At 39.9% G+C, this 27,335-nt stretch overlaps 1 protein-coding gene across 7 annotated transcripts in view; it reads left to right on the forward strand.

The window, feature by feature from the left end:
• Positions 1 to 27,089, forward strand: part of LOC116672842 (tyrosine-protein phosphatase non-receptor type 12) — a 46,164-nt gene extending 19,075 nt beyond the window's left edge. The window contains exons 3-18 of one of the 7 annotated variants that reach the window (XR_004327658.1): positions 239 to 315; positions 519 to 614; positions 1,905 to 1,943; positions 3,364 to 3,435; positions 3,596 to 3,655; positions 3,948 to 4,090; positions 5,178 to 5,244; positions 5,346 to 5,423; positions 6,585 to 6,683; positions 9,517 to 9,602; positions 15,060 to 15,234; positions 15,679 to 16,642; positions 21,262 to 21,333; positions 22,333 to 22,382; positions 22,606 to 22,656; positions 23,576 to 23,624. Coding sequence is in view for 6 of the 7 variants with exons in the window: in XM_032504784.1 (XP_032360675.1) it covers positions 239 to 315; positions 519 to 614; positions 1,905 to 1,943; positions 3,364 to 3,435; positions 3,596 to 3,655; positions 3,948 to 4,090; positions 5,178 to 5,244; positions 5,346 to 5,423; positions 6,585 to 6,683; positions 9,517 to 9,602; positions 15,060 to 15,234; positions 15,679 to 16,642; positions 21,262 to 21,333; positions 22,606 to 22,656; positions 23,576 to 23,659; positions 24,012 to 24,073 (2,225 nt within the window). In the remaining variant the exon portion in view is untranslated. The other 6 variants (XM_032504785.1, XM_032504784.1, XM_032504787.1 and 3 more) reach the window with 6 other exon arrangements.
• The last annotated feature ends 246 nt before the right edge of the window (positions 27,090 to 27,335 follow it).

The raw sequence follows: 27,335 nt of genomic DNA on the forward strand, positions 1-27,335 counted from the left end.
ACACACACACACACACACACACACACACACAGGAGTGAGGATGTTGCTCTGTCCATTAACCCATTTACAGTATATTCCCCTCCAGTTTTTACTCGTTTGGCCTCACTATATTCAATTCTATCCGTTTTCTCTCTTTTCCTTTTCCTTAGTCTTGTTTTATTTCATCATCGGTTTCTGAAAAGTTAAAAATATTTCAAATGCATCAAAGTAAATAATTTGCTTTCTTTTTTGTCCCCAGTCGATCACACTAGAGTGAAGCTGACATTAAAAACAACCAATCAGGACACCGATTACGTCAATGCAAACTTTATCAAGGTAAAAAAAAAAGTAAAAGCTATAATTCCTACTTTGTTGTTTGACACTTAGATTACAGTATTGGGAAAATGTACCGGTTATAAATTGCTGTATGAATCACAGGAACATCCGTTGTGGAGATAAATTGCCTTTACAGATCACCTTAAAAACAGTGTGGAGGTGTGATGTTACTTTCTCTCTCTTCTACCTATCGCTCCCTTCAGGGTATAGATGGCCCAGAAGCCTATATTGCAACTCAGGGCCCACTGCCGAACACTGTCATCGACTTCTGGAGAATGAACTGGGAGTACAATGTAGCTGTGAGTATACGGCTTGTTGGATGGCTAAAACAGAGTTTTGATCAAGCACAACAAAACAAAAAATGCAAGAATTAAATCCCCCCCCTCCAATACCATGGATAGTGCCACTTGGCCAGGCATGCCAAAACACTTACTTATGGATTTCAATATTCAATGTAAAATCTCAACATGAAATAGCACAACGTGTTGTCAAAATAAAACTCAGGGCTTTCAAGCGCTCACTTCCCGGCTAAAACAAGACTTTCACCCAGGAAACACTCCATTGTTGTTTTTTTTTTAGATAATTCTTTGGGCATTTTTAGGCCTTTTTATTGGATAGGGCAGCTTAGACATGAAAGGGGAGAGGGACGGGGGAATGACATGCAGCAAAGGGCCGCAGGTCAGAGTAGCTCAGTCTATCAGCTGAGCTACACAGGCGCCCCCTCGGGTGCGTTTTTAATCCAAACGCGATCTTTTTCCTAAACTTAACTAGTTATTTTGGTGGCTAAACTTAAGTGCCGCCACCGCATGACGCTCACTTTTCCTCTGCAAAATTACCATGGCCCCTGAAAGGGCCGTCATCTGGCGGTGCCCATAGCCGGCTCACAGTCACCTATTGGCAGCTAAACCCACCTACCAACTGCAGCCGATATGACTGAGATCTGTGGCCGGCGTCCCGGGGCTCGGCTAAATACATCTAGCAACTGCCGCTCTGATTTTATTGTTCTATCGCACTATAGACTGTTTAAAGTACACTGCTTTACTTAGTTTGAAATACTCCTATTGATAAAATGGTCTATTGGGGAAGTAGCATTGATCACTTTGAGGGGTTGGGGGAAAGACCAGCAAGGGGGAAATCCCTTGCACCCTGAAGGTAATTGGAATACACATTTAATGTGGTTGTCAGGCAGATGGGGATTGATTATGCTTAAACCAGATGGATAGAAGAAGGCGGAGCTCTGATTAGGCTTAACTAGCACTCTGAAAAGCTGGGGGATTGCCGCTGTGATAATTACTTCTGTAGGATCAAAGGGAATGATGTGAGATATAGATGTACGAGTGAAACGTATGATCAAAACTGATCTGAAGTCTGAACTACTACTGTGGGAATAAATTATAAAGAGAGGTTGACTCTCAATTTAAGTTTTTCTTATTCTGCTGGGTACTCGTCTGAGTGCCTGGCAACTACAGTATTACATACAGTAAATGCAGTAAACATACAGGATTGAATATTTTTGGAAATGTAAGATAAAGCTGTGAGAGGCTGAGTGTAAATATTGATCCCAGTCCTTCCTGTTTGTGTCTCTGCAGGTTATTGTGATGGCTTGTCGAGAGTTTGAGATGGGAAGGGTAAGGCTGCGATATGGAATCCCTTTGTGTATGTCTGTGTGTTCGTGTGAGGGTATATGTTGTATGTTTGTGTGTCTGTACACACATCCATGTTTTATTATCTTCACCAAGGTTTGTCTCGTAGAATTTAATGGAAAACATAAAGTAGAATTATTTTTTCCCTTGATTCTTTTGTCCAAGATATAAAATAACAAATGTAAATTGTTTAGCCTTGGTGAAGGTATTTCTAGGATTTCACTTTTTTTTTGCCTGTTTAGAACAGAATATTCTTTTTTAAACCAGTGAATAAAGAAATATAATAGAGCCTCTAAAAGTCACTAAAAAAACATAAAGGCACAAAAACCCAAACATAGCACGCATACAAGACATTCACTGCACGATTCATCCATAATGCTCAAGAAGCATTAAGTGCAGTTATGACTTTTTGATAAAAACTGTCTGTCCGTGTTTTAATGGTCCTTTAACAGCTGTCCAAGGGCAGTAATTCAAACAGAGTGTCTGGGGTGAGGGTTTTTCCTGGCTCAGAATGGGCTTTTGGGGGGGGAGGAGCACAAAATAGTTAGCATTATAAATCCACGTACAGTAAAGTCAATGAGTCTGTGTTAACTTATTTGACAAAAATGTGTGCATTTTCCTGTTATTTCTGACAATTTGAAAAACAAACGTGTATATGATGCTTGAGTAAGTGAGAGCCATATTAACAAACCTGGTTAAAAAAATATTGAAATCACCTGTAGAGACCGGTATAAAACTGACATTAGAGCTCATTTTCAAGTATATGTTCTGCTTGATCAACGGTTGTTTGGTAAATTGCTCTTAAAACATATTTGGAAAGGATTTTAATTGCTATTTTTCTTCTCAATTCTTATCATCTCAGTGCTTGTGTTTTTCTTTTGGGGCTGGCTTAAACTTCTTTGGGGGGCTCCAAAAATTCCTCTATGCAGGAAAAACCCTGAGTATGCTCTGGGCCTTTTTTAAGGCAGCGGGAATTGTAAAGATCTACCTGGGAGGGGAGAAGGCAGCCAGTGGTCTTCTGGCCGGTGGTGACAACCCTCTGGAGCGCTTTCCTCTCTGCAGCTGTGCAGCTGGCAAACCACGCTCAGATGCAATAACTAAGTCTGCTAGTATATTTATGTTTGTGAAAAGAGAAACTGAGAGGTCACTAAAGGCAGTTACCAAAGCCCAAGACGTCAAGACATTCACTGAACCAATAATAAAGTGACTGATAGCTCAAATAATTAGCATATGCCTCTAGAAATGTCTGTTTTGCACATGTAGTTATATAAAGTATAGTATCTATGTATTTAGTTTTTCTGTAAATGTCATTGTGTGTGTGAACAGTAAGCTGTGGTATTTGTCTGGTATTTTGTTCTCAGCCAAAGCTAACTCCTTTTTTTTCTTCTTCGTTTTCTTTGGTTAGAAAAAGTGTGAGCGGTATTTCCCGCTGCTTGGGGAGGAGCCCATGAGTTTTGGCCCTTTCAGAATCTCCTGTGTAAGTAGACAAATCTCTACTATCACAGCTGTGTGTGTAACGAGGGTGTAAGGAGAGGAAGGGGGTCTGTTATTCTGGACTCCTGCATTTCTCACATTTTGTTCTAACGACCGTTTTAGTCGAGGATTGTGTAAATGTTCTCCCTGTCTCTGTTTTGTAGGAAGCAGAGCAGGCCAGAACAGACTACTTCATCAGGACTTTGACGGTGGAGAATGGCGACGTAAGTTCTCTCACTCATTGCTCAATCTTTAATTTAGAATTTTTTGATTTATTGATAAAAAAGCATTATTACAACACTTTACAAAATCACATGAAAATAATCATTTGGACAACAAAATGTTGTAAAACAAAGACACAAGCATGTTCATATATCATCACTGTACGACTCCATTGACATTAGATGAATGCTAATATAAAAGAATCACCCACACATTCCCTTTCTCCTCTTTGCCTGATGATTTAAGTTGTCGACCTTTATTCGACCCTCTTTTTAAATGCATGTCTCCTTGCAGGAAACTCGGAGGCTAACACAGTTCCATTACATGAACTGGCCAGATCACGACGTCCCCTCATCGTTTGACTCCATACTGGATATGATCGGACTAATGAGGGAATATCAAGAGAATGATGATGTCCCTATATGTGTGCATTGCAGGTAGGTACAGGATGGACATAATCTGCAGAGACACTGACAAAGATCCACCAATGTATGCACGTACTGTTCCTTAAGGCAACATTTTAAAAAAAGACACTAATGCAGGTGAGAAGATCAAGCAATGAGAGTAGACCGTGTTAAATACAATATAAATTACTGTACATGCCTAAAAAATTGCTGTTTCTGGGTCAAGACTCTTGAATCAAATTTGTGCTCTTGAATTGAATGATTTATGGGTTTTCTGTGAGGAGGCAGTAGGAATGTGCAGGTGACCAGCACTGGTTTGTGTGTTTTTGAAATCGAGTTTCAACACAGCAGAGAAATGTTGCACTAGCGACTATACCCGACATACAATTACACGTCCACTCCTGGCAAAAAAAAGCTACACTTTTGTTTTAATATTCAGCTGATATAGATAAAATGTAGATTTGGTTTCACTTGACTGATCTTGTTGAAAATCCTATTACAGCTATAGTAAATAGATACGGTTGCTCTTGGCTGAGAATTTAAGTGTTATGTTGAACAATGACACATTTGTCACAAAGCAGTTCAAAGATGACTGCACCGTTTCCACCAATAAACATCTTAACAGAAGTAGTCAACAAGAATGACAACACACTGATTCAGGATGCCATAGATTTAATTCCCCTACTGAAGACACACACACACACACACACACACACACACACAGCCACCATGTGTGTGTAATCAGCTATAATGAGCAGCCCGCGGACATTTCCTGGTTCCTCTGTTACACAGCAGGACCTGAAGCTGCGTCTCTCCGTCTGTAAAGATGCCTTGTGTGGGTCGATGTGTGCTGTACTATATGTGTGTGGAGAAACTGTGCTTGTTAGAGAAACAGAGGCTCTCTGACAGCATGAGATAAAGTTTTATGATTTCATGCGTCAGACACGGTGCCACATAATCTTTAGCTCCTGTCTCCATCCTGTCCGGACGGAGTGTCGTTACATACAAACAATTCATACATGTGGTTGAGTGTTTGTCTGTGTGTACGTACGTGTGTGTGTGTTTGTGTCTTTACACGTGTTGTTCTTCTGTTGAATGTAATCTGTATGACTCTGTACAGTGCCGGCTGTGGGAGGACGGGTGCTATCTGTGCTATCGACTACACGTGGAACCTACTCAAAGCTGGGGTATTTAAACATGCACACAAATGCACACCTTTTACACACCAGATGTTAAGATTTAAAGTAGAGAATGAATCCTTTGTTATTGTGTGTGTTGTGTTTTAAAGAAAATACCAGAAAACTTTAATGTTTTTCGGTTGATCCAAGAGATGAGGACGCAACGGCACTCTGCTGTTCAGACCAAGGTTGGTTCTTAATTTGTCTTTTCTTTCACGCACAGAATGTTACGTTGCTCTAAATGCATGAAACATTTCATTTAAATCTGTTGGAGAAATCTAGAAAAGATATGAACATGATTTCATGCTAATGTGTATACCTACCCAAATGTGTTGCTGCAGCCAGATTTTCTATGCCTTCACACACCGTGGGAGATGAGGTCGACATTGTGTGATATTCGTCTGGTTGTCAAATGAATAGGTTTCAACCAGCTGGAAGTACCTCACACTGGTTGTTTGAAAACATAAAAAATCAACATCATTACGTTCCTGCCCCCAGAGGTTGCAAATGTGGTTTTAAATTGAATTATTTGGGTAAACAACTAGCTGCATTATGTATTACACTCTCAAAGTTTTAATGACATCCCTTTATGTTGTTCACAATTTGTCGGAATGACAGTTATAGCAGCGTTTCCTCCATTACATAGCCTGTTACACCTGCTTAAAAATGGATTTTTGGCTGTTTAGCAGAGGTGCACACATTCCAACCATTATTTTGAACTGGTTGAGGTTGTTTCACCACAGTTTTGTCATGCATGTGTTTACATGTTTCTTGTGGAGCTCGCTGAAGCGGAGAGATGATTCTCAACTGGTCACAAATAATATTTTCCAGTCACATTTGTATCTTTTAAGCAGCATACGTTCAAAATAATAAGCATGTCTTGACCTAACAAAGCACCTTGCGTTTTGTACCTTATTTATGGTGTCCATTACCACAAACATGTCCTGACATTGAGAGGGGAAATTAGCCCTGTTGGATAAGTTGTAGAATTGCCTTCTTCATAGAGACTGCTGGAAGCCAGTAACTGTAATGTAATTTCTGAAAAAGCAGCACAATACACTTACTGCTTTACCGGGAAAGTAATCAGATTAAATCAGTGTGCATCAGTGCAGGCTCTTCTCTTGTTTTCACACAGGTTGTGTTCCATAGCAATGTAAATGGATGTTTTTCAGTATAGATATGAGAATGTTTTGCTTTTACATTGATTTACTGAAACCCATTCTTCTTTCTTTTACTTCACCTCTCTCTCTCTCTCTCTCTCTCTCTCTCTCTCTCTCTCTCTCTCTCTCTCTCCTCTCCTCCTCTCTCCATTCTCTCCCTCTCCCTCTCCCTTGTCTTTGTCTCTCTAGGAGCAGTATGAGTTAGTTCATAGAGCGATCGCCCAGCTCTTTGACAAACAACTGCAGCTACTGGAGAGCTCCACCAACACGCAGATACATGATGGCATGGTGTGAAACAAACACACACACATATTGTGCGTTCTGTCTGGTGCTAAAGAAAGACAGGATGTCGCTGAGTAACACACTCAGAGTGGGAAAAAACACACAAATAATTAGTCACAGGGGAGGGAGAGGGTAGGAGGAATTGAAGAGAAGGATAGAGAGGCCTTCAGAAAACTTTGCTCTTTACACAGACAGAAAAATAAGAGTTTCAGAGTTTGTGTCAAAAAAAGATCTCTCCTCTGCAGGGTAGTCTCAGGACTGCATACTGTTAGACCTATATATTACAGCTGGGAAAAAACTTTGCTCTGTCACTCACCACTGCCCTCTTTCTAATTTGCTTCACACTATCCTCTCTTTCTCTCAACACAAACGCACCATATACGATGTGTCCTCAATTGTCCCTGTTCCTCCTCCCATTGCGTTAGAAGTACAACCACACCAAAAAGTTTACTCATGACCAACCTAGCATATTTAGACAATCAAAGAAGCAGCAAAAGATTTGTCCTCAGTGGCTTATCTTCACTTGAAGTGCAGTTTGCTGTAGAGCTTTTTAAAAATCCATTCTAGTGTTGGAACATTGCAGGTGAGAGACAAATGGAGAACATGAATTTCTAATTGATCGCTGATCCATAGCTCTCATCGATCATCCCACATCATAACTTTTAAACTAATGAAGCTACAAGCTAGTTTTCAAATGGAAGTATTTAAAAACGCCAGAAACGCCACACTCTGAAAGCTACACTACCAGCTTCTCAGAAAAAGCAGCTTGACACACCGAAGCTGTCACATTAAGTGTTACATTAAGCATCTACTGTTGATTTTATATATATGATAAGCAAATGCACTATTATTGTATAACTATTAAGTAATTTATTGACAAATTGAAAAAGTGTGAGTGAGGGACCGGCACCAGACCAGTTTCCACCCTGCTTCTTTCAGGTTGGCAGTCGGCCCCGATTTCTCCCTCTCTACTATGAAATAAACGGATGTAAGAGCAGAATTTAGATCATCTCTGTGCTTTTTAATCCAAAAAATAGCATTCTGTAGCATTTGGTTGGGATACCCTGCTACTTGGTGAAAACAAAAATGGCTCTCTGCATAAGAGGTTACATGATTGTAGAAATAGCTACTCTACCCCACTGCTACTAGTAGTGCCACCACTCCCCAACACTGTTATGTGGATCTATAAAGATAAAAGACCGAGAGCCAGAGGACAGAAGCATCAATGAGATAGTGTGCAAGATTGACACACCTAAAGACCGAGGACACAAAGAGACTATGAGAGAGTGCATTGGCAGCAATCCAGGAGCTGACTTCCTGCTTAGGAAGCTCTGATGACATCACCCCTCTCCCATAATGCACTTTGAGTCTGAGAATAGACATGCATCCGTTGGGAGACCCTTGCAAGAGACGGTCACAGGGACAAACGCAACTATGTTTACATCAGAAAAGGCTCCACTGATGAACTTCCTGAAAGCTTTCAGTATCTCTAACATGGGGAGGAGCTCGTCCACTGAACTGTACCACACGTTTACTAACTGTTTTGAGGTTTATGCTATTAATCATTTCAGAGTGGGCGTGTGTATGTGGAGGAAGACAACTCCGGTACAAGTTTGTTGCTACTCATTATAACCTTTATCGTCACTATCTTACAAAGTTACAAGTCCAAAAGCGTACACACACACACACACACACACACACACACACACACACACACACACACACACACACACACACACACACACACACACACACACACACACACACACACACACACACACACACACAGGGTCTGAGTAAAACATTATCAGTGTACTGTACTGACTCAGTCCATGCACACATTGACTCATGTCCAGTCAGCCATTGTTAGTGGCTAAAACACCCACATAGGTGCTCTCAATGGCAGTACGAACAATAAGCCTACACATATACACGTCCCACACACGTTTTTCTGCTAACACGCAGGCGCCATTGTTTGCAGGAAGTGTTCCTACCCGATTTATTCATCGCAGCACACATGGACATACAGCCAAACAAGATGTTATCAGATCCTCTCTTTTTTTCATGCACGCTGAACGTTCTCAAGTTAGTTCCTCAGCAGACTCATGCAGACACATATAGCTAAAGTGGCCTGATTTGGCCCGCTGTCATGAGTTTATGACATCTGAAGTTGTCCTGTCATCTTCTCATTATCAGAGTGGAGAGCGATTCAAATTAACGAGTCACGGGGAAAGAGAAGAGGAGGAAGTGAGAGAGAAGATTAGTCTTTTTTTAGGAGGAAAGCTGTTTTCAGAAACAATTTGGATCCTTCAGTGAAGCAATTTCAGCAACTTTCTACCTCTGCTCCAGAAATATGTAGGAGAGAAGAAATAAGGAGTAGTTAGAGAAAATGGTGCTGTGCACCGAGCAAAATCAAAAAGTCCTTAAAACGACAAGTAAATATAATTAACATAATTCTCTTCAAACTACGGAAGTAAAATGTACCAATGCTGCCTGAGCATCGATGTATTAGAAAGTCCCTGAAAATGTAAATAATTTTGGTTAGCAATTTGACAAACTGCAAAGTAGCCAGATGTGAGGCTTCTTTGGTCATTATAGATTTGCGAGCAAGATACGTGCTGACTGGGACATTATATATACAGTTAAAACTCTGGGGGACAAATTATGTAATTATGTAAAACACTGTTTCAACATATCTTTGACTTTTCTATACTGGTCTTTCTTTTTACTTAGTGGCTGTGTTGAGCAACTTTGGCTCTTTGTGTATGAAAACCAGAGTTACCCATTAAACTGAAAAGTGTTTATAGTTGTGTGTGTTTTTGTGTTCGTGTTTGTCCAGGATGAAAGCAGTCCAGTTAAAGCAGTCCATCAGTCTGACGATGAGAGATGGGACACACCACCTCCAAAACCTCCCCGCATACGCAGGTAAGACTTTTTTTTTTTTTTTTTTATTATTATTATTTTTTTATATAGCTTGGTCTGTTCTCGTCTGCTTTCTTAAAGATCACAAAACACTTTGAAGCTGAAGAATAAAATAACATCCACTCATCCTCCACATAGACAAATGAACAAGCTCACGCAGAAGTGAGCAGGGGGTGTTGTGTTTTGGAGGAGGAACGCAACAAAAGAAAACCCACCAGCTCAGTTTGCATGGAGCGCAGAATGAAAACATATTAAAGTGACCAAACAGAAGCAGCAGGCGTTGTTTTCACCAGAGCTTTCTGACACATTAGTTCCCTGTCAGCCCACAGACACACCCAGCCTCCACTTTACTGAAGTTAACTGCTGTCAACAACTGTGTGGCCTGAGGAGGAGTTGTATTCATAGATCATTTTGCAACTCTTTACAATACTCTGCAACCCTACATGGTGTTGCATGTACCACAACCCTAGGCTAGTTGAAGTAGAACGGTATATCTTTCATCTCCCCCCCTCTTTAAGAACAAACACACCATTTTTCACACAGCATATTGTTGGTATCTGATACTTGTCATGTGCATAAACACACATAGATGCCCTCTCCCTTTTCTTCTATAACTTTTTTTTTTGGCACATTCCCCACATCCCCCCCCCCCCCCCCCCCCCCTTCTCCTCTCTTGCGTCTCTCCTTCACTCTGCCGTCTTTCCTCCCTGTCCTCTCATTTTTAGTTTTGATGTATGTACCCAGCAGCAGGGGATGTGCTCCAATTTTTCTCAGCCGGTTCATCCTCAGTCCCCCTTTTCCCTCTTCTTATGATTCATCCACAGAAGGCTGTTAATGTAGCAAAACACACACTTTACTACTTTTTAAACGAGCCGGGTTGGTGCTCAATGAGTTGCTTCAGTACTGTAGATTTAATGTCTTGGGGGACATCTTGATGCCAGGAGACTATTTTCACCTAATTACCTGTTGCTAGAAACATTGTCTAAAAATGTCTAGCGTGTCAGTATTTTGTGTGTCTGTGTGAATCATTCGCTCTGTGCTTAGCAATGTAATATGTCACTCTTCATTTTCATTTGGCTAATTTTAAAACTTTGTAATAGCAGAAAAATCTGAGCTCACATGACCTCTGTTGTGTTCTCTTATTGAACTGAAATTATGGTGTGCTTAATTTGTCTTCTGTACCAGGCAGCCGGTTTGATGGGAAAAAGATTTGTAAGAGGTCCTTATTTTGGGATATAGCTGCAAGCGATTTGTTTATTGAAAAGTTTCTTTCCTGCTCTAAGCAAAATATACAAATTTGAACGCTAAGATGGTGCAAAAATATGAGGCTTTCCTGGAAGACTATTAATCCTAAACCTCAGTATATGTCGTTCTCTTTTGTGAGTTCCCTAAAGGAATAATATCCAGGCCTAGTTTAAGCCTGGGAGTATTTAAGTGATGGTGAGAGCTATTTTTACCAACATAGTCCACATTCCCACATACTGTTGGGCACATTACCCCTAGGTCACTTTGTGCGTGCGTGCGTGCGTGCGTGCGTGCGTGCGTGCGTGCGTGCGTGCGTGCGTGCGTGTATAAATTTGTATTGCTTGTGTTAGAGAAAAAAAACAATACTGCAGGAACTCAAATTAGGCTGGCATCAAGGTCACAGATACTGAGTCATGGCTTTTACACACACATATTCACAATCACACCCTGAAGAGTCATATCCTAAACCTAAATGTGTCTGTAGCATCTCAAATCTCCAAAAAACTGTCAAGTACCAAAAGGTGGCATTTATTGTTTTGTCAAACTCTTAGCCTATTATACTAAATTGTAGGTTATTTTTTTAATAATACCTTTGCTGATTTAAAAGTAAGCAACATTTTGTACAGCTGTGTACTGTGTGTTCAGACTACATTAAATTATGCATCTAAAAGGTTTTACTTATTTTGTTGAATCAAAAAAGGGTTTTCTTTTTTTATTGTGGAATAATTCCACAATAAGAACATGTTGGAATTTATTTCAAAACATCAGAGAGGGAGAGAGAGAAAGGGATAGAGAATTGTTATTATTGGAAAAAAATATTTGAAACAAATATTTGTTGCAGAAGTGATCTAAATCGATGTAGTTTGGGTGTGTGGTTTGCTATTTCTCTTGGATGTCTGTATGAATCTATCCTCAGCACAACCTGAAATGCAAATTAATTACTTAAAAACCATACAATGTGATTTTGTTTTTTGGGATGTTTGTTTTAGATTCCGTCTCTCACAGTTGAAGTGTATCTATGATAAAAATGACAGACCTCTACATGCTTTGTAAGTAGGAAAACCTACAAAATCAGCAGTGTATCAAATACTTGTTCTCCCCACTGTATGTGGGTGGTGCATACATTTCAAGTTCTGGTAAAAGCATCTGTGTATATACATGTGTGTTTGTGTGTAGGAGTCTAGCTTGTATGGGTGTGCATACTATTTATGTATGTGACCTAGGTTAGCTCTTAACTGTGTCACCAACATGAGAAACATTTTGACTGGTTGTAGTGTAGTTTATACTTCAGGGAGTGGAAGAACTTGGAGTGCATGGTTAGTTGGAAATGAAGCATATTTTGAAATAGTTGCAAACATTTAATAAATATTTTTTTAACACAGTAAATTATAAATTATATATAAGTTCCAAACGCATATGGATTTTAAATGTGTAGTATGAATACACAGTTAATAGTTTTTTCTTTTTCTTTTCTTTTTTAAGGTCGGTTTTTTTGGGGCCTTTCCCTTCGTTAGTGATAGTGGATAGACAGAAAAGGGGGACCAGGACTCACATGGGGCAAACGCCCCCACCGGGTGAGCCAGAAGCTGCCCCAGACACATTTAAAATTACTACAACTTTGTTTTCCAATGATGTTCATTTCCTGTTTATACACCAGCGTCAACTTATGGGTGCCCACAGGTGGATTTATAGTTGCTGTCAATTACTTTAATAATATATCTGCTTACAACTACATCATAGTGTGCTATAGACTATTTAATACGCGTTTAGATACTGCATATAAATGGTAGATAGGGGACTTCTCTGACACGTTTTACCTATGGTGACCCAATGCATACAAAACCTTTTACAGCTCTGTAATGCGCTATAAGAAGAGCATTTATTTATTCTTTTTTTTGTGTCTGTCCGGGTTTCAAAAGTCGAGGGAAATCAGTCAGAGAATATTTCACATGGTTTTTCTAACAAGGCATGTCATTCTGGTGAAGAGTTAAAATGGTGTAGTCACTCTATTAAACTCAAAGGAAAATAAAGAGAAAGTAGTAATAAAACCAGAACTATGAACAACCTGTATTTGGTACACTGGTTGTGTTGCAGGGTAGTGGATGTGTCTGGCAAAAGCTAGAGAAAGTTCTGTGTGTTTGGTGTTTGTCAGTTGTGGCCACTGATGCACTGATTGTTACAGATTACCATTTATCATTACTTACGTAAATTATTTTCTACAGTTAAACTATTAAAATTAAATAAAACTCCCTAGGAATAATTCAGTGTAAATCATTGCATGCTTTCTACAAATAAATAAAAACTTTATGAGAGAAATTTTTACAGAACTGCAACTCCAAAGTTGCTCAACAAAAGGAAGTCCCCTGTCCTTCTAGCTTGCAACATCTCTTATGTCTGACTTACTATCTGTGTCTCTCTCTCTCACACACACACACACACACACACACACACACACACACACACACACACACACACACACACACACACACACACACACACACACACACACAGACAGCACCATATGCAGTCTTACATTAGCTCTTGCTTCAGTCATACGCTCTTGATTTAGCACACCACCACATCCTTTCAGTTTTTTTCTGTGTGTATATATTTGCATGCATATAGAAATGTATATTCTGTGGAGTGGAACTGTCTCATAATGTTTAACTTTTGTCACAACCTCAGTACCCTTTATGTTTTTTACACACACTGCGTTTATCTATAAGTGTGTAGGGGCTAATGTAGGGCTGGGCGATATGGAGAAAATCGGGTATTGTAATATTCTTGTCCTTATACCCCGATGACAATATTGCAGTGATATTATAGGGCTGACAATTGGTGCTTTAACAAAATCTTCTAATCTTCACAATGAGATTTAAGATAAATAATCTTCAGTAATGTACATTAGATATAATAACCAAGTTGTAGAGTAGAGCTAGAACAGTCTGCTAACACAGGGAATTCCATCACTTTACTGTAAAGCAACCTTTAAAACCAGGAAAAGACAGCACTTAAGCCATTTACAATATTACTATTTCCATAATCTAAGCCGATATCTAGTCTCATATCCCACTATCTATATAATATTGATATATGGCCCAGCCCTAGGTTAAGGTTCTGTGCAGTAACATGACCAGATGCTTGTACACTTTTGGTAGCTGAAAAAAGAAAAAATATGTTTATTTTTTCCTTCTTTTTTTTTTTTTTTTTTAAACACTACCATTTTACTATGGACCAGAGGTGATCTAAGTAAGTTGCTGCACAGACAAGAATACAATAATAGCAGAAACTTAAAGAATACAATGCTTTAATATTCCCTTTGGTTAAATTTGTCTTCAGCACTGCACTGCAGTTCTAGAAACATACACAATATAGTACATTCAGAGGGAGAAACTCTGTGGTGGTGATTCAGTCTGTTTCCAATTTGCTTTACATCAACACATCATAACCTTAAATCCAGAAAATATGGGCGTACCATACTACACGTACAGTAGATCTGAGGAGGTGTAATTGGCCTCAGACATACTTTGTACATAGCTTTTCTTTCTATTCTGCCACCTAGTGGTAAATAACTAATCTTCCCAACATGAACATAAACTAAGTTTGTTACTTTTAGTATGAAAGTGTGTGACATAAATTTAGTGTAAGTTTATTTCATCATCTTAGTTTAATCATTTCCTTTTTAGATGGCGAATAATTTAAAACGTAGATATCCAACTGACCAGTATGATGAAATGATTTCCTTTTTTGCCATTTTCATTGCCTGTACCACAGTCTTCAAACCTGTTTTTTTTCTTCTTCTTTCTTTCTAAAGGAAATAGGTTAGATTTGTACTTGTGATTTCAAACCATGTGTATTAATGCGTAAAAGCAAAATACTACTTGGCATACCTATAAATAATTTTTCATCATGTCTTACTGTAAACGTACAATTCTGGCTTAGAGTTTGGTGTGTGTTTTGTGTGTTGGTGTGTGTGTGTGGGTGTTGTGTGTGTGTGTGTGTGTGTGGGTGTGTGTGTTTTGTGTGTGTGTGTGTGTGTGTGGTGTGTGTGTGTGTGTGTGTGTGTGTGGTGTGTGTGTGGTGTGTGTGGTGTGTGTGTGTGTGTGTGTGTGGTGTTTGTTGTGGTGTGTGTGTGTGTGTGTGTGTGTGTGTGAGAGATCCATTCAATGAAAAGCTTTTCTGGTTTCACCACATTTTTTGTCACTCTCTGTCTAGTACCCAGGCTGAAGGTGACGTGAAGGAGGAGATACTCCAGCCTCCGGAGCCTCACCCCGTACCCCCCATTCTGACCCCGTCTCCGCCTTCAGCCTTCCCCACCGTCACCAACGTACGGCAGGACAACGACCGCTACCACCCCAAACCTGTCATACACGTCCTGGCTACCACACAGGTGAACCTCTTTATACAGAAACATACACATTTGGAGGTAGTTTTTGTTCCTTTTTTACTATGTCAAGTTTGTTGTGTAATTAAGTATACACAGCCCATATCTACATTGTGTTTCTGTGTGCTAAATGCTAATCTCACAAATTCAGAAGCTGGAAGTAGAGACTATGTCTTTTGGAAATTGATCTTAATGTCTTAATTAAAAACATTTCAGGCAGACCTAAAGATTGGCATGGGGAACTTTCTATAAAATCTCTTAATGCAAATCAATCCAGCTATTATTATTTCCAAAAGATGTTTTTTTTTTTTTATTCCTTTTTTTAGTCAACTTCAAATATTGACTCTGATTCTCTTTCCAACATACCCCACGGCATGGAAGACTTCTGTTGTTTTCTAATGCTATGTTTGCAAAAAGTGCTTAGATGTTTTCTTTTTCTTTTCCCTTCAGAATAAAGAAGCAGACCAGCAGCAGAACCAGTCCGAACCCAGTCCGAACAAACAGACCAGTCCCTCAGAGCAGAAAGACCAAGATCTACAAAGTCGAAAACAGCAGACTCAGGTCTCAAATCTAGATCTCAATGAGAACTATAACAACAAATCAACATCTACAAAATCCGAATCGGGCCAAAGCCAGACTCAGACTCCCTCCTCGCCCCTCTCGCCAGCTGTTGAATGTTCTGGTGCTCCTCGGATCGAGAGGAAGCTGAGCATTGAGATTAAAAAGGTGCCGTTACAGGAAGGACCTCGTAGTTTTGACACTTCCTCCTCCACGGGAGTAGCAGGTGGAGTAGGCAGCAGTTCGGCCAATAGTGCAGGAGTGCTGCAAAGAACCCATGCCTTCAAAGCCCGTTCTGGCCAGTCCCTGCTGACATCTAGTTCCTCGCTCTCAGAGGACTCGGGCACGGAGGGAGGAGCAGGCGGATGTGGGGAGAGTCATGCAGATGGAGGCGTCCTAGCCAGACCAAACCACCTCCCCGTGAAGAACCAGAAGGGGGAGACACATGGAGGGGAGAAAGTGGAGTTGAAGGCCGGCCATGCAGTGTGGGCTCAGGCCTGCAATAGCCCTGACAAACAGATCCCCAAAACCTCCTCTTCGTCTTCCTCCTCAGACCGCGTGGCTCCATCCTCATCTTCCTCTTCCCACCTCTCCTCCTCCTCCTCCTCTTCTTCCTCCTCCTCTACTCCCGTTAGGACTGCCCTAAGCTTCACCAACCCCCTGCACTCTGATAACTCAGACGAGGAGGGGGATGTAGAGATGTCCAAGGGAAAGGAGGGTTATCGTACTAATGTATCCACGGCGACGGCCATGGTTACTGCATCCCCTCACCACGGAGACCAGCAGCCGGTCCGGAAGGTGTTGCCCATGTCGATCGCAGGGCAGAGCACTCCGTCACCCTCTGCAACCCCAGCAAGTATGTCAGTCTGCTGCTTTAATGTAATGAGTGAATCTAATTCCTTTAACTAACTGGCTGCTTCCTCGACAATCACATAACAACTTTATAGGAAGTCAGATAAATAGACATCGGGATTAACTGAATAAATCCGATTCAGAACATCGGTTTGATGGTTCATTAAAACACTAAACTGACTCAACTACACACTGAAGGTAATTTCAGCTCAGCTCTGAAGAGGCTAGTTGGGTTTCACTTACTAAAACTCTTGTCAAAGCACTGAGAGTAACTCCCAAGAGTACCAACCACACACACATACGCTCAGAGAAACCACACGGTAGAGTAATTTTCTGGCTCAATAAGGAGACATAGGTCTCAGACAGACCACATGCTAATGATAAATTGTATCCTTTGACACGCACGCACACACACACAGAGGCAGAGCGACCAGTAAGAAAGGAATAACAAGGAAACATTGAGAGAGACGGAGGAACCGAGTGAGATAGTTCCAGTGAGTCTCATTTCAAGCATGGCTGTATGACTAATTGGTTTGCGAGGAATGCTGCAGATGTTAACAGGCAGACATCTGTCAAAACAACTCCTCTTTTCTCTTTCAGCTTGTGTGTGTTTGTCTGAGCGAGTGGATTTGTGAACAAAAGAAAGATCGAAAGAAATCCTTGTTATTGTATGTTTTTGTAGCAGTGCAGTTGTTTGTGTGTATGTATGTGTGTGTGCATGTTGGATGGTGAAGGATCAGCACTGCATGATAAATACACATTGGCCAACTCTGCACGTTGGGTTGAACAGAGCAATGTCACGCTGTTTTTGTTGCATTGGTATGGCCTCATCATTGTGATCGCAACTAAGAGATGTGGTTTTAATCTTCTGGGGTGTAAAAGAGTGAGACCGCTGCTTCCCCTTTTGTTGATTTCAAAATCTTTTGAGATATTGAAATCTGATTCTTGCTGTGACTTGAGCTGACATGGAATGGTTTGAAATCACCTTTGGCTTGGAACGGTTTTGATCTTGAATGGGTTCAAAGCTTGATGAAATTTGACTTAACTGCATTTTTGAATATTTGGATTTAACAGTGAGAGTGCATGATGTGAATCAAGATGCCAGCAGTAAAATTGCTTCAAATAAAAACTAGTATATGTTCAAATAAATACAGTCCCTTGATAAAGAATGGGTTTACTGTACAGTATAGTAATTCATTTTAAAAAATTACCACATAACATATAATTCCGATCCCTTGGTTTTTTTAAATATATTTTTGATGTCACAAAGATTCATACTGTGGAAAAATGTGCTATGCGTTAATATGGCCAGGCTATCCAACAGGCTGTAATTAGTTTAATGACAACATTTAGTCAATGACAGGAAATGATTACGTTCCCTCAGGTCCTGATGGTTTTTAGTGTTCAGCCACTGCAGTTTACCGGACTTAATCCCACCTGAGCTGTCGAGGCAATGGAACCGCCCAAAATGTTGCTCCTGATAAAAACCCAACACAAAGAATGATGTTCTGCTGTTCACTGTGCGAAAAGAAAAAGAATCTTAAGAATAATTTGGAAGCATGCCTGTATGTATATTTATTTTATATATATATATATATATATATATATATATATATATATATATATATATATATATACTTTAAAGAAAGTTGCCTGTTTGAAGCTTTTCTAAGTTGTGATGTTGAAGACAGGAGCTGACAGTTGCACACCCATAAAAGATGCAATATTTATTTTACAACGTTTATTTTAAATTCTAGTGGTCAACATTTTGCCACATCATGCTTGTTTCAGGACCCAAAAAGTACTTTTGTTAAAAATTACAATGACATGACATTGTAATCCTTCCTCATTTATACTAGAGGGTAGGGCTGCACGATATGACCTCAAATCAAAATCACGATGAACTGCACATTTTACCTTGATAACGGTTAATAAACGATTTTTTTGTGAATCGTTTTTTTTTTTTTTTTTGTCCTTTTAGGTCATTGGCAAGGTTAGTACTGTAAATAGGCTCAAATATTAAGGGGAGTTATTTTTTGTGCTTATTTTTGTTATTTCAAAATAATTGAAGGAAATGCACACAAAGCAGGAACTATTATTGCTATTTATTGAAAATTTTAATGAAAGCTCACATTGCTTGAAATGAAAGCGTCTTGTGAAAAAAGTCATATTAGTTTTATAAAAATTATTGAAATTATAGTCAAATAAATAAAAATAAGAAAAATACAACGATAACAGTTTTTGATTAATCGTCCACCCCCACTAGAAAGCTGCAAGAAACTTATTATTTTTTACTTTTTGAATATAAGGAAAAACACTGAGAAAGTAACATGTTTCTGTTAAACAATGTCTGGCATCATGCACTCCTGAAGTATTTCCAACATTTAAAATAAATGCAGAAATGTTGGCCTTGTAGTCCTGAAGTGGACTAGTTTGTGTTTTGGTCTGCTTGGCTTTCTGGCGCATACTTAATGTGGGCTGCGGGAAGCGCTTTGGAATCGGTTATGAAACGCTGATGGCTGCTGTTCGATTGGTTGCAAAAATCTTAACAACTGCTTGGTGACTGGTTGCATTGAGCAACTCCCGGCTTTGTGATTGGTCAAGAGAAAGTTGGGTGCTGCTTGTTTACAATGCTTTAACGGTCGGTGGCAAACTAATGAGACAGAACTATATATAGAAATATAATACAGTTAAAAAGTAGGAAACCAACGGATGCAAAATTTGAGTGAAATATGTAAAACATTACCAAAAAAAACTAAGCTAGAAGATTGAAATTTAAGGATGAATTAAGTTCTCCCTCTCCTGTCTGAAAATGTTATCAAAATGATAAGATGACAACATAAATAAAACTATAAAATAGACAAAATGTTCTAATAAGTGCCACTCAAAAGTAATGCTTTGCTATCAGTGTAATTGATGTTTTAATCAGGATATTATTAGTAGCTGAAGACATTAACTTGCTAGTTTTTTTTAATCCTTTTTTTTTAAATATTATCTTTTGGGCTTTTCCACCTCAATTTGATAGGACAGCTAGGTGAGAAAGGGGAGACAGGGGGAAGACATGCAGGAAATCTTCAGTGGTTGGATTTGAACCCTGGACCTCTCCAAAGTATAAAGTTTGTGCGCCTGCTTCGCCAATGATCCGGCCACGCTAGTGATTCAACTGTTGATTCAGTTTGTCTTTATTGAAACACAAGCAACATTTCAACAAAAGCAGCTGCACTTTTTCTGAGTCTCGTCTCTCGGTTGGAAGCAGCAGCACTGACTACAAGTGATTACCAGCCTTGAAACGCGTGTCTTCGTCTTTACAGCTAAAGTTTGTAATTGGCATGTTAACTGCACTTCAGTTAGATCAGGAACAGCAACATAATGTGGCTCTCGCCCTCATCCCTTACAGGGGCATTAATCTGCTGTAAAAACACCTTGTATTTTCCTGAAATGGTGCCATGCTAGATTAATTTAGCCAATTGTACTTAATAAATTGGCAGCTGCGTGTGCTTCCTGTTTACTTAAATCATACAGTAAGATATGACCATCACAGCGTGAATGGCTGAAATAAAAGAACCATTATTTTAGGATCAATAGACCGTTTCTGCCAAGAAACGAGGATAACGACATTACACTTACAGGCAAAAAAAACTGTTCAAAGGCAACACCTCGACCCTTCCGAGCCTCTGAGTTAATTCCAGCCATCTTGCTTCCTTTTCCCACCAGATGAATCGGGGAAAATGTAATTAGGGGGTCAGGCTTCCTTAAGACAGTACCAGTAAGAGACGGACACACTCATGTTGTACGATCTTCAATACAAAAGGACTTCTTGGATATTGTGCATGAATTTTAAAAAAAAGCCTCATTGATTTTAGCTGGAAAAGTGAATTTATAGGTAGCTTTCTATCAAAAAGAACAACACAAAAGTTATTACTGTCAGGGGGCAGGAGAATCTAATGATTTTTAAAATGGGTCATTTTCCAAAGCAACATAAACAATATTTCCCTCAGGGATGGATATAGTCAAATATTAATCTAATTGAAGATGGTAAAATCAGGAGAATCTAAGGAAATGTAATCATGTGTGTCTGGAGCACGTCAATGGTTTTAGTTGCAACTCAATCCGCCACGCCAGTAACTTCACCACGCTGTATAGGTATTAACCAGTAAAAGTCCCAGAAATTAAATGTGAAGTATTATTTATCATTACATATCTAAATTACCTTTGACAGTGGTTACATGTTGAGGTTACCGCTACAATTTGTAACACCATTATCACAGTCAGTAATCAGCTTATATATAAAATATGTGTGTGTGTGTGTCATAATATACATCCTTATTTTAAATAACAGTATGCTGTAGTCCTGACATAATATAGTCAAATATCTGTCCATATTGCTTAGCTGCTGTATGTTGTTTGAAATTAGCCTTGCAAGGTGACCAAACAGATTGACTTTCATAAAGCAGTTTTATATCACGGTCTCATGTACCGCTGTCATTAGAGAAGGTATCAATGGGAATAAACGCTTGAGCTTTTCTTTGCATCGTTTTGCACTTGACTGCCGATCTCTTGTGTTTCTTCTCTGGCCAGTAATTAACGTTGCTTCTCATTTGACCTCTGACCTTTTTAACCCAGACTGCTGGGACAGCGATGACTCCCCTCCCCCCCTCCCTGCGAGAACCCCTGAGTCCTTCCTACTGGCCACAGGTGCGTTTGCATTGGTCACGATTCACAGGTGTGTTTCCAGTGCAGTGGACTCACTGGGGCACCTCCTGGATCTGGTGTTCAGTGGATCAATGAATATGAGACTTTTGGACGAGACTTTTTTTGAATTTGAAAAACTCATGTTTCGTAGTGTGAAACCATCAGCGGTAGTTGTTTTATACAGTCGGTGATCTGAAAAAGGAATATGATTGCTGTTATTATTTTATCTGCTCCTATTATCTGGTAAAATGTATTCCTGGTAGGGCCTTGTCAAACAAACAGATGGACACACATAATGCAGGTATCAGGCCTGTGTCCTCTCTCTCTCACAGGCGCTCTCGTAAATAACTCAGCCACCATGTTGCCTTATGCTGTTTGTTTGTTTTTCTGTGTAGTGCTCCGAGTATTAAAATAGTCAACCACATGAGAGCACATGAGATGAAAAGGAGTGTGGGGGGGAGGGCTTTATCGTTTTTAGAACACTAGGGGGCACCATTGGCAGTATTTCAGACCTCCAGTATTTCTGTGAAGAGACTATGATCAGTCACATGCTGTGTCCCAATCTATACTACATACATTACATTAACAGAATAGTATATACAAAATGGTTAGAATGTATACAAAGAGTGTTTTATTGATGATTTAGACACTATAAAACGAAAAATGATTTAGACACTATATTCCCACAATGCAATGCACATAGGAAAGTGAGAAGCTGTCAAATTCAGTCAAACTATAGGCGGTGGTGAAACGTCATTGGCAGTGACATCATTTCCTGTTAGTATAAAACAGTGAAGTATGTTGGTTTCTTGTGCACACACTGACAAGTCAGTATACTGGAAAGATCAGTATGTAGTACAAAGTGGATGCAGTTGGTGTTTAGTATGGAGTTGGGGCACATGGTAAAGCAACACAGTAGGAAGTTAGAGCAGTGTCTTGAGGCTCTCGTGTTATTTTTTAGTCTGTCTCCTCATTGTCATCATCTACTGTTTATGATCTGAGAAGGATCCTAGCTCCTCTCTCTTCTGTGCACTGGCACAATCTGAACACAGGTGAGCATAAATCCGTAGCGTGGAGGTTTTTCTCCCCGCTGTGGGGCTGAAGTATGGAGGAAAGGGGGGTTTAATTAATGGAGAAGTGAGTTTGAAAGGTACGAATGCGTGGGAATGTGTGTGTCAATTTGTGCCCAATGTCTATATATGTCATACGTTGTTGTTCATTTGTCATCAGTTCTTTCTTTGTTAAACTCACTATTCCTGTTGCTCTCTCTGTCAGACCCCGTGGAAGTAAAAACGTCGGCCTTGGCTGAATGGAGTGGAAATAAAGGTATGGAGATACACACATCTGTTTACGTCTTTTTGTCTGTGCGCTGCACTGTGCAGCGGAGTCTCTGCCGGTTTGTCCTTGTGTTGTTTATGTGTAAACACGGAGCTGAACAGGAGACAGCCCTTCAGTGTTTTACAAATTAGCCTGTGCACGATAAGACCGACAGCATTTGTGAAAAGAGCAGCTGTAAGAGCGAGAGAGTGAGTAATAATGAGACAGAACGAGATACGGAAACAGAGAAAATGGGAAAAGACCAAATGAAAAATGTGTGTACGCCTGTGAGGATTGTGTGGTGATGGTAACTGCCAATTTAGTGCTTCAGTAGTTTCAGTGCGTGTATTTTTGTGACAGAGACAGAATAATTATTTGACTTGAATTCTGGAATGATTTGACGAATACACCTCAATGTTAGCATTTTATAAAGAATAAAAAGGCTGTGGTTGCATTCCAGTTCCTGCTGAGAGACATCTTTAAATGTTTAATGTCATGAACTAAGTTTATTGACAGTAAAAATGTTTTTTATCAGTGTAAAAAACTTAAAGTGTGTGTGTGTGAGATAAGGATATATGGGCCTATGTGTGTTAAAGCCTATGTTTATCATTTTAAATCATGAAAAGACTAAACTGATTATTAAATTAACTGTGAGTAGAAGACATATTTGAGCCACTGTAGCATTGAATATCTCCAGTGCAACCTAGATTGAAGTTAAATGGTCATAATGAAATAGAAATATTCATTTCATTTAAATTAAACATGTTTTATGCTTTAGGGTTTAATGTCTTACATCAGTAACACTATTATACAACACTTCCTAAGCACTTAACACTGCTGTTATTCACACAATGCTTCCACCCCATTACTCTCTGTCTGTGTCTGTGTGTGTCTCTGTCTGTGTGTGTGTGTGTGTGTGTGTGTGTAGATGTGTCAGAGTGTGTTAAGAAGACATCTCCAGCTGACCCTGCATCTGCTGGCACCACGGCAACAGACAGCAAGGCAGACTTGGGTGGGTAAGTCCGCTGTCTCACCTCCTTTTTAAATGTTTTGTCAGTGCGTTTTGTTGTTTTTCTTCTCTCTGTAACTGCACGCGGTTGTTTGTCAAGTAATTATTTTTATGGTCTCTACGCAGAAACCCTTGCTGGCAAACACAGTGTCATAATTTTATTTGTGAGGTTGGCATTGCTTTTCTGATCGGAAACGTAGCTTCAGGCTGCATGGGCAGAGAATGTTTGATAGTTTTGAGACCAGGCATGTTCTCACTCCTAGGGAAAGACACTTTCTGGGTGCATTTATTCAGTTCAAAGCAAAACAAACACAGCTAAGAACATTTTTTTTTTTTCTTCTCCATCTTCCATCAGGGTTCGGTAACCGCTGCATTCAGCCCAAAGGCCCTCGGGAACCCCCCTTGGAGTGGACATGATGGGATCATCCATCTGCCCGTCCACCAACAGTGCCCTCCCTTTTGTCAGGAGATGGACTCTACCGATCTCCCCTGGCTGGTCCAAAAAACTAGTTGATAGATGCTACACAGACAGAGCGCGCAATGTTACGTAGAAGCACCTTCTGAGTAACGCTGTGTGTGTAACACCACCTCCTCAGTCCTTCCGTCAAAGTGCCGCTGTGCAAAGCAGAAGAACACTTACTGGTCAGCTGTCCACGTTTCCCTTTTCACTTCTCTAGTCTCTGACCTGGGATCAGTCTGGTTATTTTCCTGTTAATGGTTAAAGAATAATTCCTGTTTTTGGTGACTTGAGAGTAGATTAAAAAAAAAAGGGATGTAGATGTAACCCTTGCGTGTTAAAAATACATTTTCTTTCATGCCAAATGAGAAAAAAAAATCATAAATCAGGAATTATAATCAGAAAAGCTACTGTGGGAAGCTAATTCCGGAGGTTTAACTGAGCTCTCAGACAGCGTCTGCTTCCTTCTGCTGAATGAACAACAATCTTCAAAGCAAACCTAGATAATCTGTTACTCATGATGCAACCTTTTCTGTTGGGTATGTACAGGTTGCCAGGGTGCGCTCTCTCTCTCTCTCTCTCTCTCTCTCTCTCTCTCTGTCTCTGTCTCGCTCTCTCTCTCTCTGTCTCCCTCTCTCTCTCTCTCTTTCTGTGTGTGTGTGTGTGTGTGTGTGTGTGTGTGTGTCTGTGTGTGCGCGCTGGTGCTACATTACAAAGGATCAGCATAGAAACCGGAGCACTCGAGCCGACTGTTACCAACCATGAGCTGTTCCTCACCTGTGTCGTGGTTTCTTGTAGGATTTATTCCTGTTAGCTGCAGTAATTTAAGCTCTAGTACTTTATATTTCTGTGCTGACCTCCCTGTCTACTAGAGTCATAGATTGACATAGTTTGGTCATTGCAGTGGTCAGTATCAGCCATGTTGGCTCCAGAGTCGTGATCTGTGTCTGGAGTTAAAGAAGTTTTATACCACTCATGTCTGTATGTAGAGCTGGAGCTAGAAGCTGCTTATCTTGGCATAAAGCTTGGAAACCCGATTAAATTAATAACATCATTTGTGAGTTGTAATGGTGTGGATTGGCGGTCTTTAGTACCTTTGAACACAGCCAGGCTAGCTTTTCCCCCCCATTTCCAGTCTTTATGCTAAGCTAAGCCAACCAGCTGCTGATTGCAGCTTTATGCTAACCACAAAGACATAGGGGTATCGATATTCTTCTCTAACTCACGGCGAGAAATTGTTTTCCCAAAATAATTTCCCCAAAATGTCGAACTGTTCCTTTTAAATCTCTGCTAATTCTGTAATCATCATAATGACATTGTGGTGTTAGAAAACAAAGCTGAATGCAGAGATACTAAAAATAAGAAAATAAAAAAATCTAAGTACTTGGAAATGGTAGTATGCCAAACATATGATTTGCAAAAGGTTTAACCAAAGAGTGATGTTCCCTTCTCAAATATTTCACAATAAAAAGCAAAGATTAGTTAGAAAAGCAGAAACATGTCATGTACAACATTCAAAGCCAAATTCCCAACTGTGTACCCAATGATTCAGCTTTTTTCCAGTCACGACGGGGTTAATATGACCTTAAAATCAGTAGTGGCCAAACTCGTCAGCTCGGACTCTGGCTCTCACTGCTGGGACCATGAGCCTGCCTTAGTCTGTTCTTTATGTCTTTCTTTCCTCGGCACTGTCCTGTTTTAGTTTCTGTTGTTGTACCTTTCGCTTTTCTGTTCTCATTCTCCTCCTGTTGGATATTGGACCATGCAAGTCCATTCTTTTCTTTTTATTTCAGCAGCCGGTTTACTCAGAATAAACACCAGTGTTTCGGCGTAGGAATGTTACACATCACCTGCAACTCTAATGGGACTCAACAGATTAATATAAAGTCTGGTTTCCTATAACAACCATTTCTCTACAAATCAGACTTGTATGGTTTTTCATTTGTCGGAGAAAAATTAAAAATTAAAAATAAATAAATACTCTACCGGCTTCTGTATGTGTGAGACAATGAGGATAGGGACCCAGGACTACTGTATTCTTCTGATTGTTCTCTGCTAACGTCATTAGCTACCATAAGTATACAGTATATGCATTGTTTTATAAAGATAAAAAAAACTGTACAGGGCAGTTTAGGTATATAATATTTCAGATGTTTTGTTATCTCTTAAATATTCCTATTAACAGAAGATGTAAGAAAGTCAGTGCATGATGATGATGATGATGATGATGATGATGATGATGATGATTCCTCCCCTACGGTGTTTTCCTTCAAACTGTAAATTATTCTGCTGCCCTTTTGGTTTTTGCTTCTGGCAAATATATCAGGGTTGTTTTTATTTTTTCTGTTCGAGTTATAGGCTTAAAAAGATTGAACATTTTTCTTTTAGTTGGCTGACAGATAAAAAGCATTGACTGCCAGCCAGCCCCCGTTCAGATAGCTACAGCGGGCTTTGAATAAGATTGTAATAATAATATTAATGATGATGATAATAATAATAATAATAATAATAATAATAATAATAATGGTCGTTTTTTTGTAAATGGTATTTTAAAAGTTATTTTTGTATACGCGGTTGTTTGTTGCGTCACAAGTCTACTGCTCCCCACCCAAACCCCCACTCCTCTCTTCCCTTCTCACATACTGCATCATGTCTTTTTTTATTTCTGTCATTTTATTTTAATCTTTTTGATTCTTTTTTTGTTGTCTCTCAGCTCTTTTAATGTAGAACATGCAACAGAAATGGATCTCCTGCTATGGATGGAGCATCTCATCATTTTTTGCTTTCTTCATACCTCCCCCCCCACTGTTTTCTCTCTTTTATGCCCCTCCCACCCTCCTCTCTGCCGTTTTAATTTTCAAAAGGCTGACGTTCCTAACACGTCTGTGCCAGCAGATTGGCCCACTTCAGTAATGCATCACTAACTTGTTGGTGATTCAAAGTAACAAACTGCCTAATGCTGAGAAAAAAAAACAAGTCTTTTATACTTCATTATTTGTGTTTCCAATCCTCCACTTTTTTCTGTTCATCTACCACATACCCATCTACCTACCTGACCCCTTCACATGCACACTAGCCTCGATCTCAGAAAAGAGCCCACCTGTGCCTTTAAGTGAGAGCCCGCCCGCCCCCTTATCCCCTCTCCTCCAATCATCATTAGCGGCGTGAGTGTGAGCGATGTGATTCGCTGCTGCTTGCTCATCGCCTCCTGCCCCCCCCCCC

Source organism: Etheostoma spectabile, chromosome 23, assembly GCF_008692095.1.
Source record: "Etheostoma spectabile isolate EspeVRDwgs_2016 chromosome 23, UIUC_Espe_1.0, whole genome shotgun sequence".
NCBI lineage: Eukaryota > Metazoa > Chordata > Actinopteri > Perciformes > Percidae > Etheostoma > Etheostoma spectabile.